The sequence below is a fragment of the Nanorana parkeri genome, unplaced genomic scaffold (genome assembly GCF_000935625.1).
Source record: "Nanorana parkeri isolate BGI_ZX_2015 unplaced genomic scaffold, ASM93562v1 scaffold192, whole genome shotgun sequence".
NCBI classification, from domain to species: Eukaryota; Metazoa; Chordata; class Amphibia; order Anura; family Dicroglossidae; genus Nanorana; species Nanorana parkeri.
The window spans coordinates 1,398,540-1,411,544 of record NW_017306460.1 but is presented as its reverse complement, the minus strand read 5'-3'; the positions used below and the strand labels follow the sequence as shown (position 1 = coordinate 1,411,544).

At 41.3% G+C, this 13,005-nt stretch overlaps 1 protein-coding gene across 1 annotated transcript in view; it reads right to left on the bottom strand.

The window, feature by feature from the left end:
• Nucleotides 1-13,005, bottom strand: part of SLCO2A1 (solute carrier organic anion transporter family member 2A1) — a 56,124-nt gene that overhangs the window by 9,037 nt on the left and 34,082 nt on the right. Inside the window, exons 4-8 of the mRNA XM_018555335.1 lie at nucleotides 11,181-11,408; nucleotides 11,001-11,099; nucleotides 10,235-10,368; nucleotides 5,941-6,019; nucleotides 689-853 (exon numbers count right to left, since the gene is read on the bottom strand). Coding sequence (XP_018410837.1) covers nucleotides 689-853; nucleotides 5,941-6,019; nucleotides 10,235-10,368; nucleotides 11,001-11,099; nucleotides 11,181-11,408 — 705 coding nt within the window. The remainder of the gene's footprint in view (nucleotides 1-688; nucleotides 854-5,940; nucleotides 6,020-10,234; nucleotides 10,369-11,000; nucleotides 11,100-11,180; nucleotides 11,409-13,005) is intronic.

The following is a 13,005-nucleotide window of genomic DNA, read 5'->3' as shown; positions in this document are numbered from 1 at the left end:
ACTTTTGTAGGTCCGTATGCCATACGTCCTTGGCAGCGAAAGGGTTAAACAGGCTAATGGCATCAATTAAAGGCTAATTCAACGTGAAACTGATCGTTTTGTATGGTTGATGCCAAATTGAATCTTATACCCCTTTGGCAACTCTGATGAAATGTTCCACCCAACAACTGCAAATATTACAAAATCAAATTATGGTGAAAAATGTCCTGATGGATATTCCATAATGTAATACAGACAATTACTGCTGCAGGTGAGAGAATATGGTTTTTATAGGGGTAGGGGCACACAATTATGTGATGAAATCTCACCACTGGAGAAATACATGAATACAGTGAGTGATTCAACCCAACAAATCCCATCCAATTGTAAAAATATCTTCTGTCGGTAGAGCTGTCCAATAAACTGCGATACCAATCTTGTGTAAAGTTACTGTGCATAGATGTATTTGGTGCAGAGGTTATTTACCACCTATCCTTTTTGTACCATCTTCCAGACAAACATAAAGGATAATTCTAAATGAAATCTCCAAGTTGTAAACCAGTTGAAACTAATTTATCAAATGGTCTGAACTCTGAAATAAAGTCTTTCTTTGGATTATGTAGGAGACAAACACAGCTACAATGCTTCCAACTGTGCATGCATCTACAGCTATGAACAAGAGAAACCTCATAGAGGAGAAAGCACTGACCGATGAGGAAATTGGAATATGAGGTGCTGGATCCATACTGCTTCTCTAAGAACTTGTTGAGGAAGGTAGACAGAGCAGCAATGACTGAGGAAAAGCTGCACTGAGACAATACCAGGATCAGGAAGAGTGGATTCATGAGCAGACGAGCAAAGTATCGTGGAAACTCTGAAAGTACACAAAAATCAATTTAAAAAAAATTAATTTATAAGCAACAGAAACACACCTTGTATCTGTAAAAATAACTGGGAAAATATGCTGACAGATTTTCCATATAGATTTTTACCTGGCCAGCACAGGATTAGAGCAGTGTTTACATTGAGCATGCTCTGAAAGAAGAGGCTGTCAAAGTGAGTAATGGCCAGCCTGACACAGGACCCTTGGACTATGCTGCCCGCCCTTTGTGATAATCATTACACTAGGACATTGCGCCTAACTGTCCCTTTTGGAAGAGCTAACCCTCTTTTCAAACTAAATTCCTCTGTCCCTCTTTCCTCCTCAGTTGTCCCCCTTTTTGGTCTGATGTATAGATAGGGGGTGATTTGTCAACTGCTCGCATAGCGAACAGCTATGCAAACGAGATTTCCAGCACATTATGGTCACTAGGTGGAGCTGAGAAGCCAGGAATTTCTTATGCTCTTCAGCTTCATCTAGTGGCCAAAATGTAATTCGCATAGGTGTTCACTATGCAAATGGTTTATAAATCACCCCCTTGATCTCTCATCCTACCTCTTTATTATTGGATTTGCTATTTCGAAAACCCGGAATAAAGGTCAAGCAGTGGTACAAAAAGAATTTGTGGGTTTAGCCAATCATTTTTAGCATGTTTTTTATCCTGGATTCTCTAAGTTGAGGACGTGGCAGAGTTGAGTCCTTTGTATATATACTTGCTACTAAAAGGTGTCCTTCTTTCTCATCTAAGAACTTTCGGAGGTATGCTAGGAAGAAGTATATGCATATAAATTTATATTTACAGTAACAGCTTTGCATTTTTTTATAAAGTATTTACTTGTGTTAAGTTTAATATAGTCTGCGTAAAATACCTGGAACCTGTATTACATTATTATAAAAATAAGACACAGACATAGGGTGAAACTGTATGTCTTCTTTACAATGAATGAAATAATTCACTTGGATTTATCAGTGACTCATTAGATAAAAGTTCAGCTTGAAATGATTATTTTGTTGAACAGAGATTTAAAAAAAAAAAGAACGTGTCTTCGCTATGTAACCAAATGATGCTGGATGTCTGTCAGCACATTTTTACCGCTTACGCCAAACTGGCAATAGAAAACAGGAGGAATTCTCTTGCCAAAATCTTTCTTGTTGATTTTCCCAAACGGTTGTGCTGGAGACTAGTAGAGAATCAAGTGTGCTTTGGAAACAATCCACTCAACATGATGTTGTGTAAATTGTTAGTACACATCGATAGTTTGTGGTCAAACATGAAATCTCTGCCTGTGCTACTAATCTCTTTCACACCCTGTAAAGTCATCTGTGCCAACACTTTACCTTTACTGGGTAGGTATCTTAGAAACCCACTAACACCATTACCTGCACAAATACCTGACTTGAAACACTTCCTGCAAGCCATCTAATGCTAGTTGCTACATGATTGATCCCGGTAAGATTAAAGGATCAGTAATGTTATTATGACAATGTGCTTTTGTAGTCAGCATGGGGTCTACTTTATATACAGGAATGTAGTTCAACTGTATGATCTCCAAAAAAAGAATAGAGAGATGGTTTCACGTTTCCTAATCTTTAAAGGGTCCCCCTTTCCCCTCACCATTCTCTTATTGAATTTATCCACAATGGTTCAGAGGTAATGAGATGATGGAAACAAAATATGAAAATGATCACAATCCGTACATTTGGAGGTTTGGTTTTTCCCCCTTTGCCCTAGACATTGGTCCACTGATGCTAATTTGGTAACTACAGCTACTGCATACATTCTACTGGAACTTTGTGTAGGAAAAAAGTATGTTAAAAGGTTTACAATGTATAATGTAAAACAGTGTTTCTTAACCTTTTTCAGTTGCAGCACCTTTTAACACTCTGAAAAAATCTTAAAGTGACATTAAACCCTCAGATTTTTTAACATAAACCAATACTGTAATGTGTGTTTTGCAGCAGACTGCCTTGTCTCAGGAATGGATACACGGTGTCTGTGTATTAGTTTGTATAGGCTTGTAACCTGAGCCAGCACTACAGGAAGAGGCACTCAGCTGCAAAGGGAAGTTCTCCCCAAGCATGAGAAGACATGAGGATTTAAAAGGAAGAGCAGCAAAGAGAAGGGAAACAACCATGGATTACAGTAAGGCACACATTACAGTATTGGTTTATGTTAAAAAAATCTCAGGGTTTAATGTCACTTTAAGGCACCCCCAGTTTAACGGGGCGGTACATTCCCAGCGGGTGGACGTACATTTATGTGATTTTTTTTTTCAGTTGTAGCACCTTCAACGTTTTCAGTTGCAGCACCTTTTAAAACGCTGAAAAAATCTTAAGGCACCCCCAGTTTAACGGGGCGGTACATTCCCAGCGGGCGGACGTACATTTACGTGATTTTTTTTCTGCTTGTGCGCCCCCTAGCCGATACACAGTGCTGCCCCCCTCCCTGCTGCCGTGTCCCCCCCCCTCTGCTGCAGCTGCTGGTTATCCCGGGCACCGCTGCCCACCCTGCGGTGCCTGGGACCGAGTATACCGGCACAGCAGCTCTCTGTACTGAGAAGGAGGAGAGATCAGCATTCCCCACTAATCTCTCCTACTTCTCTCTCTAAAGGTGGAAGCGATGTGTATTAAATTATTTCTGCCTTCAGCTGTCATTTCTCTGGCTGCTATAGCCAGAGAAGAAGCTGGTGATGCAAATCTCTGCTTCATCAGCTTCTTTGGGGTCCCCAGATTACATTAGGGGTCCCCTGATGTCTCCAGAAAGAGGACCTGTCATTGTTTTTTTTGGCTATCACATAGGGGGATTTTTAGCTCCCTATGTGATAGCAATCAATTAAGTGTAAAAAAAAAAAAGTTTTAAAAAATATGAACATATTCACATTAAAATGTAAGAATAGGGAAATAGAAAAATGTAAAAAACAACATATACCAAACCTTTATCCTGGAGAGGGCTCTGGTATGCATTTTTAAGGGGACCCCAGGCAACAAACAACAAAACAAATGAGTCCCCCTTTCATAACAGAAGAACCCCCTTCACAGCAGGAGTCCCCTTTTATATCAGAAGACCCTATTCATATCACAGTCCTCCCTTTTGCATCAGAAGACTGACCTTCATGTGAGAAAATCCTCTTTAGCAAAAATTTGAAGTCACCCCTGACAAAGCCAGAAGACATCCCAGTGTGCCACGGCACGGCACCCTGCTTGAGAAAGGCTGATGTAGAGGAAAGCAATGTTGTAGTATACTGGAGTGTGTCCAGATTATGTACCAAGGCCCTGTGGCTTCTTCATAAAAAAAGTAATCACTTGCTGACTGCTACTATTATTAATAGTGTGTTGAGGAACTTCAGTCCAAACTTTTTTGTTTAGATTTGAACGCTTAGCACCTCTGACAGGACTTTATTGGTGTCTGTGTCCTTGTTATCACTCTAGCCAAAACTAAATATAAATTTTGGCTGGCGTTCAAGTTGAATGTGAAGACAACCCCAGAGAGCCTCTTGGGTGCTATACACATTCGGTGCTGAATCCCAGAATGCCTTTCAGTTACTCCTCCACCAGAATATCAACATTATTTTGTATTGCTGTCCTTACATTTTCAAACAACAAAATGAGCCACAACTAGCACACTGTAGAGTGTCATTTATAAATAATTTACATATGATGGAAATCTAAGGTGAATTACACACAAGGGACCCACTTGATATTGTTGTCCCTTCACCACTACCCAATTCTGGGCCCAGCTCTGTCCCACTCCAAAGCTATAAAAGTCACCAGAACAGACTACAAATATTCATCCACTGTTTGTGAGTAAGGGATGCCATTTTGATCAGTGAAGTGTATTCCCTACTGCATTATCAGATTAAAGATAGAGAAAATGCTACTCTGCATGGGCCATCTGGCCACTAACATGTGAGAACTGAAATACTGTGGTGAAGATAAAGGTGAGGAAAAAGTATATAAACCTATGCCCATCTTCATTTTTTGTGAGTGAGGGATACCATGAGGATCGATGAAGTTTATTCACTGCTAGATTATCAAAATGACGGCAGAAGAGGTACCACTGTGCATGAGCCATATGGCTACCAACATGTATTGAAAATGAAACACTGAGGGGAAACTAAGAGTGGGAAAAAGGTATATAAACCTATACCCATCATCATTGTTTGTGAATTGGTGAAGGGTCAGTGAAGTTTCTTCACTGCTAAATTATTAAACTGAAGGGAGAAGAGATACCACTGTGCATGGCCACCAACATATGTAGCCAATTAAACATTGAGGGGAAGCTAAGGATGGGCAAAAGGTATATAATCCTATACCTATCTTCATTGTTTGTGAGTGAGGGATACCATAAGTATCAGTGAAGTTTGTCCACTGCTAGATTATCAAATTAATGGCAGAAGAGATATCACTGCGCAGGAGCCATCTGGCCACAACATGCAGAGGAAATTAAACTTTGAGGGGAAGCCAAGAGTGGAGATAAGGTATATAAATCTATGCCCATCTTCATTGTTTGTTATTGAGAGGCACCATAATGATCAGTGAGGTTTATTAACAGCTACATCATCAGCCTAAAGGCAAAATAATGAATGTTCTGTGTACGCTATGGCCACCAACATTTATGTGTGGCTCAGAATGAGAAAAAGGTATTCCATGTACTGTATATATCATGTGTAACTATCTACAACATGGTACATCATATGTACCTTTTCTTTTCAGTTTTAAGGCATTCAGGGTGAGATTGCAAACATCTAAATGTAAATGACAACAACAAGCTTTGATGATGTACTTAATGTGCTTTTCAATTAAGGACCACCCTGTCTGGCAGTCTAATTCAAAAGATTTCAGTAATGTCAGTGTCAATCTCCAGAACAGAAGGAGCTCCAGCCTGTGATCATTGTCACATTAGCTGTCATAAGGTTTCTGGTATCATTTGGAACAGAATAATGTACCGTAATTCAGGAAAAAAATGCAGTGTAAGCAATTGGAAATGTCAGTATTATTTTTACGCTCTTGAGGAATCGGTTTTGCTCAGCCCTTCCTGTGATATGACTGACTTGGGTGCCCCTGTGGTGCTGTTTCCTTACTTTTTATAAAGACGGACAGAGAGCCTTCCTCGCTAGTAGCATCCGGCATCTTTCTCAGAACGTTCTTCTCTGTTGACTCCTAGAACACAAAACAAGAAATAGCTTTGTGAGCATAACACACATATTTTCAAACATTTCAAGAGACCCTGTCACCAACGTAAAAAAATTCTAGCACTTTTCCTTTCCATGAGCAATTTTTTCTTCGCTTGCAGTGTGCCTCTGAACTTGATAGGAAAGTTGACTGCTTCAGGAAGTATCAATTTTCGAGCACAGCCTCAACACCATACCCTTCTCCTCTTTTGGTACTGTATTATTACTCTCTGTGCTGACCCAGCTCTCCACCCCTCATCTACATAACGTTATATGTCCCTGAAGGGAGAGCAATGAAGGAGATTATTATAGAGCCGTTGTCCAATGAGGCATTGCAAAACTGACAGCCACAGGCATGACTCCCAGAGAAAAGGCATGAAGGAATTTGTAGTTTCAACACAAATGGAGTGCCAAGGTTACACCCCGAACCCCTGCCCCTGCCATAAAGTACCATTTAAGTAACAACTCAGAGTCTGCTGGGGCTGAAGGCGTCACCTCAAAGATGGCGCCCAGCAGCAGTTTTAGGACTTTAAATGTCTACACTTGGAAGGCTAGTACAGGACATTAAATGTGTTAAATTCACACATAATCTTATGATTGTTGTTTTATGAATGCCCTTGCAACAGTATTTGTATAACTCTCTTGTACTAATAACATTGCATCATGCAGAATTCATAATTCTATTTATATAAGGGTAAAACAAATGGTGCATTAAAGTATCATTTGTAACTCTATGTAAAAACAGCTATTAAGGATAAAGAACTGTTTACAAGACCAACTCAAAGGGTAAAAACAACAAATAACTCTATAATAAAAGGAGTATTCTATAACTCTCTCCCGCCAAATTCATTAGGCTTTTACATTGCTTCTTTGAGGTAATACAGCCCTATGTGACTTGAATTGCACTCTATAGCCTCCTTCTCATCCTCAAGGTGAGGATGCAATCTTTTGTAGGCTCTGATTAAGGCCGATTCAGAAGCAGAGGAAACCAGCATGGAGGGTCCATTCACATTTTTGAGCTGCGTAGACCCCATATGTTGCAGAGGGGGACCCAGCTTCCAACACTCTTGCAAATTTTGAATACAGAAGAATCTACCGCAAGTGAAAACCTATAAATACAGAGAAAGGCAGCATGGACATTGGGACAGTGTTAAATGGCTTCATTTGAAAAGCCACAAGAGACAAGGTAGTAAGATACAGGGGATGAATTCAAGGATAAAAACATAGAACAAATCAGCAAGCATTTTTCTCTAAATCAGTTTATATTTAAAATACCCATAGACATAGGATGATCATTGAGATCAGGTTGGAAGTGGACCTTATGTCTGTGGGCTCATACCCTGGCTGACCGCCTTGGAAAGGAGATGAGATTGATCAACTGGATGGATTTTCCCGGACAATCAATATTATTTCACCAAGACTGATAGCAGTGGTGTCTGCTCATGTTCGGAACACTTTTTTTCTCTTCAATATGTTTTTAGTAGGTTTTTTGGAAATGTAAGACATTGGTATGGAATCTCTGACTCGTGTCCAATAGTATGCTAGAGAGATGTTCGTTAACAAAGAATCCTTGTATACGTTGTTGAAATTCAAGATATGGAATGGCCTGTTTCTTCCAAAAATGAGCTATAGTCTGCTTAGCCGCTAAAAATATGTAGTTGGCCAGTTGCCATTGGGGCCGCGTGAGTTGTGGGATTTTAACATGGAGTAGGGCTTGCCAGGGGTCCTTCGGCAATGATATGTTGAAGATGGAGTAGAAGAGCCTGTAGATCTTAGTCCAGAATCTGGCCACAAATGGGCACGTCCACCAGATGTGCATAACATCCCCTATGGCCTGGCATCCTCTGAAGCAGGTGTTAGAGTAGGTCGGGTGGAGGTGACAGAGGTGAGAGGGCATGAGGTACCACCTGGAGAGCACCTTATAGGCCGCCTCCTGGGTGGTGATGTTTCGAGAGCACCTGGAGATCGCCTCCCAAATCGACCCCCACTGCTCTAAGGGCCTAGTATGGTGGAGATACCGCTGCCAATTAGTGACATCGGAACATTTTTTTATGGTCATCTGTATGTAGCAGGGTGCCTCCATAAAAAGATATTTACGTCTGTGTCCGGCAATTGTGAAAACCTTGTGACATTGAAGATGCCTTTTAGTCAGGCAATGCAGCATTCAATAGGGAAGCTCACAATCTGCTTTGGGTTTCACAGCAGTCAGGAGCAGTCTAAAATCCCACGATACTGTGGGCTATTGTAAGGCACCAGTATAAAGCTGCTTAATAATATAGATGGAAACCAGGATTTGCAGGTTTCTATTCTTGGTGCCGCAACCAATAATTATGCAATTTGGTGTGAATAAGCAAGTGCAATTTTAGCCCAGAGGAGCTCATTAGATCACAAAAACCAGTAGCTACAGCTCTACAATAAAATCTCCTATACTATAATACAATAAAATGTAAACATTAACCAAAAAGCCACACTAATTAAAACAGTGCAAAACAACAAGTAAAAAAAAGGTCTGAGACTTTTCTTTCCAGTAATTGTCAGTCAGTAAAAAAAAAAATCAGAAATCCTTGTGATCCTCTGTTATTTAAACGTGCTAATGAGGATGAGGGGTGTTTCTTCAGATCATGGGGGCCCTAAGTGATATACCCCACTCCTTTTCCCTTCCATTACCACAGGAAGCAAGTGCAGAAAGAGGTGGTGTAGTAATAAAAACATAAAGCACGAGTAGAAGTAAATATACACTATTAAGACAGCTAAACTAATTCTCCTTACTGCACAGCCTGCAAAGAGAATCTGTGATTTGCGACAGAAATTCTGAAGTCTACTCCTGTACGTCTGATGTCACCTCTTCCTGACTCGATATGTCACAGGGAATACAGGGTCAGTGTGAAAAGCAATCTCTACAAACCTTAAAGAAGAACGCCAGAAAAAACTTTTCTTAACCCTTGAAGTGGGGCTAACCCCATACTGCAAGGGTTAAATGCTAGTTTTCGCCTAGGTGCTAGGTGACTCTTAGACCTGTCCTTCCAGTGCCTCTTCGACTCCGCTCCAGCAGCCTAAGGTCCCGTGAGTCATCGCGTCCAATGCACATTGTATAGAATGTGAGCACACTGAGGGACATTCATTTCCTGCAGCGTAGGAGGACACATTCTGGAGGGAGCACTGTAAAAGCTAGAAAGCTGTGAGGTTCGGGTAAGTATAACTTTTTTTATTTTATCACCTAAGAGAAAACAAGCTCTAAACCCATGCAGTGTGGGGGTAGTGTTTTTTCCAAGAGTTCTTCTTTAATAATAAAATGATGGATATGTGTTATCTTCACATGCACATGGATTTTCTATGTTTAAAGCTCTTCAACAGCCCCACTAATGGGGCCCCTTCTACTTACTATTTGTTTAGGTAGGCAGCCCAGAAACATATTTATCCAAATCATGACACTGCCAGCAATAAAATAAAACCCCCAGAGGTGCGAAGCCTTTTCCTTTCTATCCAAAATGTAAAAAAAGTTTGACTGGGGGTTCCACTTTAAAGGAGAACTATGAGGCGAGTGCTTTTCACTCACCTCATAGTTCTAGCCGACCTGTGACAATGAGACTGTCACAGGTCGGCTCAGTAGATCGGGAAGTGAGCGAACACATACCGGCGTTCGCTCACTTCCCGATCCTGTCACGGCTCTCTGCCGTGACAGGGGAGGGGCTGGATTCCCCCTCCCCGCTCCGATCCTCCAGCGCTGACTGGCGGAACGGACGGGGCAGGGGGCGGGTACAGCTGGCTCTGCCTCTAGATAGGTAGAGCCAGCTATCACTCACGCAGCTGGGCGGATCCAGACATAATTGTTGGGATCCGCTTCAGCTGCGGCGTCTCAGTATAGAGCGAGCTATAGCTCGCGATTTACTGAGCTGAGGGTGACGGGAGGACGCTAGTTTGTGTCCTCCCGTTACCCTAAGGAGAACTATGGGGAAAAGCTCTAACCCCATAGTTCTCCTGTAAGTGTCCTGCTAGGTGGTTTACCTCTCCAGCATCTACCAGAAAACGTAAAGGTCTGTTTTGGATAGACTGTTCCTTTAAGTTTGACAAGCTCTGGTTAACTGAAAACACCATGGATTTTACAGTTGGCATTTAGAAAGCAGATTTTGAAAAACATTTTTTTTTTTCTGGAATGGAACTTCAACGTATGCACGTGGTTGAAGATTTTGCAGAGTTTATTTACCTGGCTTGTTGGCATGTGTTTTGGAAAGAAGAAATACGGGATGGAGGTAAGCACCAAACATCCACAGGCGATGAGAAGGCCTAACCACCAGGCCCCTATCCACCGAGGATCACCTGGGTTTATTTCCACATCCTCTGAAAACCAAAAAAACAATAGATGATGTAGACAGCAGACGGAGACAAAAAAAATGGCAGATCCTGGCACTACTGAAACATCTTCTTTCATGAGACAATTACAAAACATGATTAATCTGCTCCTACATTTGGGTGTGCAAAAATGTATTCAACAAAGGAGTAATCTTACATTATTACAGCAAACCTGTGTTCCCTTTAAATACTTGGGTGAATTAAAAAATAGTAGATTCACCTAACATACAACTGGGTGTTTGAAGACAACTTTCCAAGGCAGAACACTTTAATAAACCTTCATTGTAATGTCTGTCATGCTCTACCTTGAAGTCATCAATTAATTGGTCATCACCCCTTGACACTCAATGAAATATTGCACCTTCTGAGAACCAGTTGTACCATCTTCTGAGCTATACTAGGTTCCAGTATTTAAGTAGAAAAGCAGTGTTTTTAACAGAATTACATTGATGTGAAAATCTGCATCTCTAGTCATAGTTATAAGAAAAGAAGAAATGCAGGTTGTTTTACAGCTTTGTACTTAGAAAAAAAGAAAAAGGGTTCTGGATGGAATGTTCTGATAAGTAAAACTTCAAAGCAGTTATTCAAGCAACTGAATCTTTACTTTAATTTCTACTTACCAGGGTTAACTCTGCCAACGTCAACAAACATTCTCAAGACCATGGAGCCCAGAAGATAACCAAAAGCCGGACCAAACACAGACACCGCAAACAAAATGGCTGGAGGCAAATAAAATAAAATGTTAACATTAAAAATTTTGTAAAATGAAAAATTTCTGGGCTTTGTTTAAAGTCCCTTACCGATATACAATGGGGAATTATTTGGTTCAGCAAAATCGTCTATGTAGGAGATGCCGAATGGCTGGATGGGGACAGTGCCAATGCCGGCCAGGAGTTGTCCAACAACCATAATGGCCCACATACTGGTGGCTTCCATGGTTTTTGTCTGTGGAGATTTCTGGCCTTGGGTTCTTGAACAATATGATGTCTGATTTTTTCCAGTGCATAACTCCTGAAAAGAGGAATTTCCTGTCCAGAGAAAAAAAAAACCCAATAAAAAATATGCAAAATGTAAAGCATCCTGTTCTTCTATACACAAATTATGGATAGGAACTTTCCATTAGGTTCTATATCCCATTTGACAGTCAAAGAGCCACAAGAGGCCTATGGACATTAGGTGCCAGTAATGTGATGCATTCAGTGGCAATGATCAATTAATGAATATTTGGAAGAGTTCCTGTAGGATATGAGAACAGTTAGATCACTGGTTAGCTAAGGAGGAGTTTTTGTCACTGAGATTTCAGCACTGGTATATCTCTATGCATGACTTTATGATAAGCACTGATACTTTCAGAGTTAGTTATTTATTCACATATAATTTATGTAATAGTTCAGGTAACAGTTTAGTGTTTGGAGCTAAATTAGGGTTAAGGTTAAGATGTATGTAAAGGCAAAACTATTTTTATTCAGTTTTGGATAAAATGGTGTCCCACTTTGGGGAGAATCATCCCTTAGGCCTCATTCACACAGCTAAGAATCAGCCCGTACAAATCCATGCGGCACGCACAGCAGTATTGGGCCGTTCCCGGGAAGGACAGGTACTGCATGTGATTGTATGCAGCAGCCTGTTCTTCTCTATAGGAGGACGCGGCCATACGCTCACCCGAGCTGCACATCCGTGCGGGTGCGGGTGTCCCTACTTGTACGTAGAGAGGATGGATTTTGTCTGCATCCGAGCACGGACACCCGCACGGATGTGTAGCTCGGGTGAGCGTACGACCGCGTCCTTCCATAGGGAAGGACAGGTTGTGCGTACAATCACACACAGCACCTGTCCTTCCAGAGAACGGCCCGATACGGTCGTGCACGCTGCATGGATCGGTGCGGGCCGACTCTTAGCTGTGTGAATCAGGCCTTAATGTGTCTTGGTAACCAGTGTCACCGAGATGGAAAGTGAGGAGAAATCCTAAATTTTAGCATTATCATGAGAGAAAGAGGTGAGGGTAAATCTTCCAATGCTCTGGTGACAACTGTCTAGGATAGGAACTTTTCTCACTTTGGGGAGATTTTTCATTCATTTCCTGTTGTGTCTCCAAGGGAGTAAGTGTGGCGAAATCTCCCTACTAGGACGCAGACAGCAAAAAATAGCCCAACAGGGGGAAATAACCCTTCCCTACTATATCTAAAGCTAAAAAAAATAAGTCCTAAATAAACAGAATTTAGGATAAAGAGCCAAACACAGTTAAAACACATGCAAAGTATTTTACCTGTCAATTGATAAATGTGTCTTTACAGTATTACGATTTATATAGCCCAGCCAGCATACACAGCTAGGTTGGTGACTTTGCTTTTCTCTACTGCTGTTCAGCAGTACATCTTGGCCACCTATCTGCCCTCATCATGTGACTTGACAATGAGGAAGCAGTAGCAAACATATGAATATTAGTGAACATTCTGCTCTTTCAGCGGGTTCCTTGTAAGCACATGTGCATATAGCAGAGACTGATTGGCCCAGAATACTAACCCTGCCCTCCAATCTGGGATCCTGTCAAAGGACCTGTGAATGGAGGACACGGCTGTGTGGATAGAGCAACCCACAGCTGCACCAGATTAGGGAGGGGGAGTT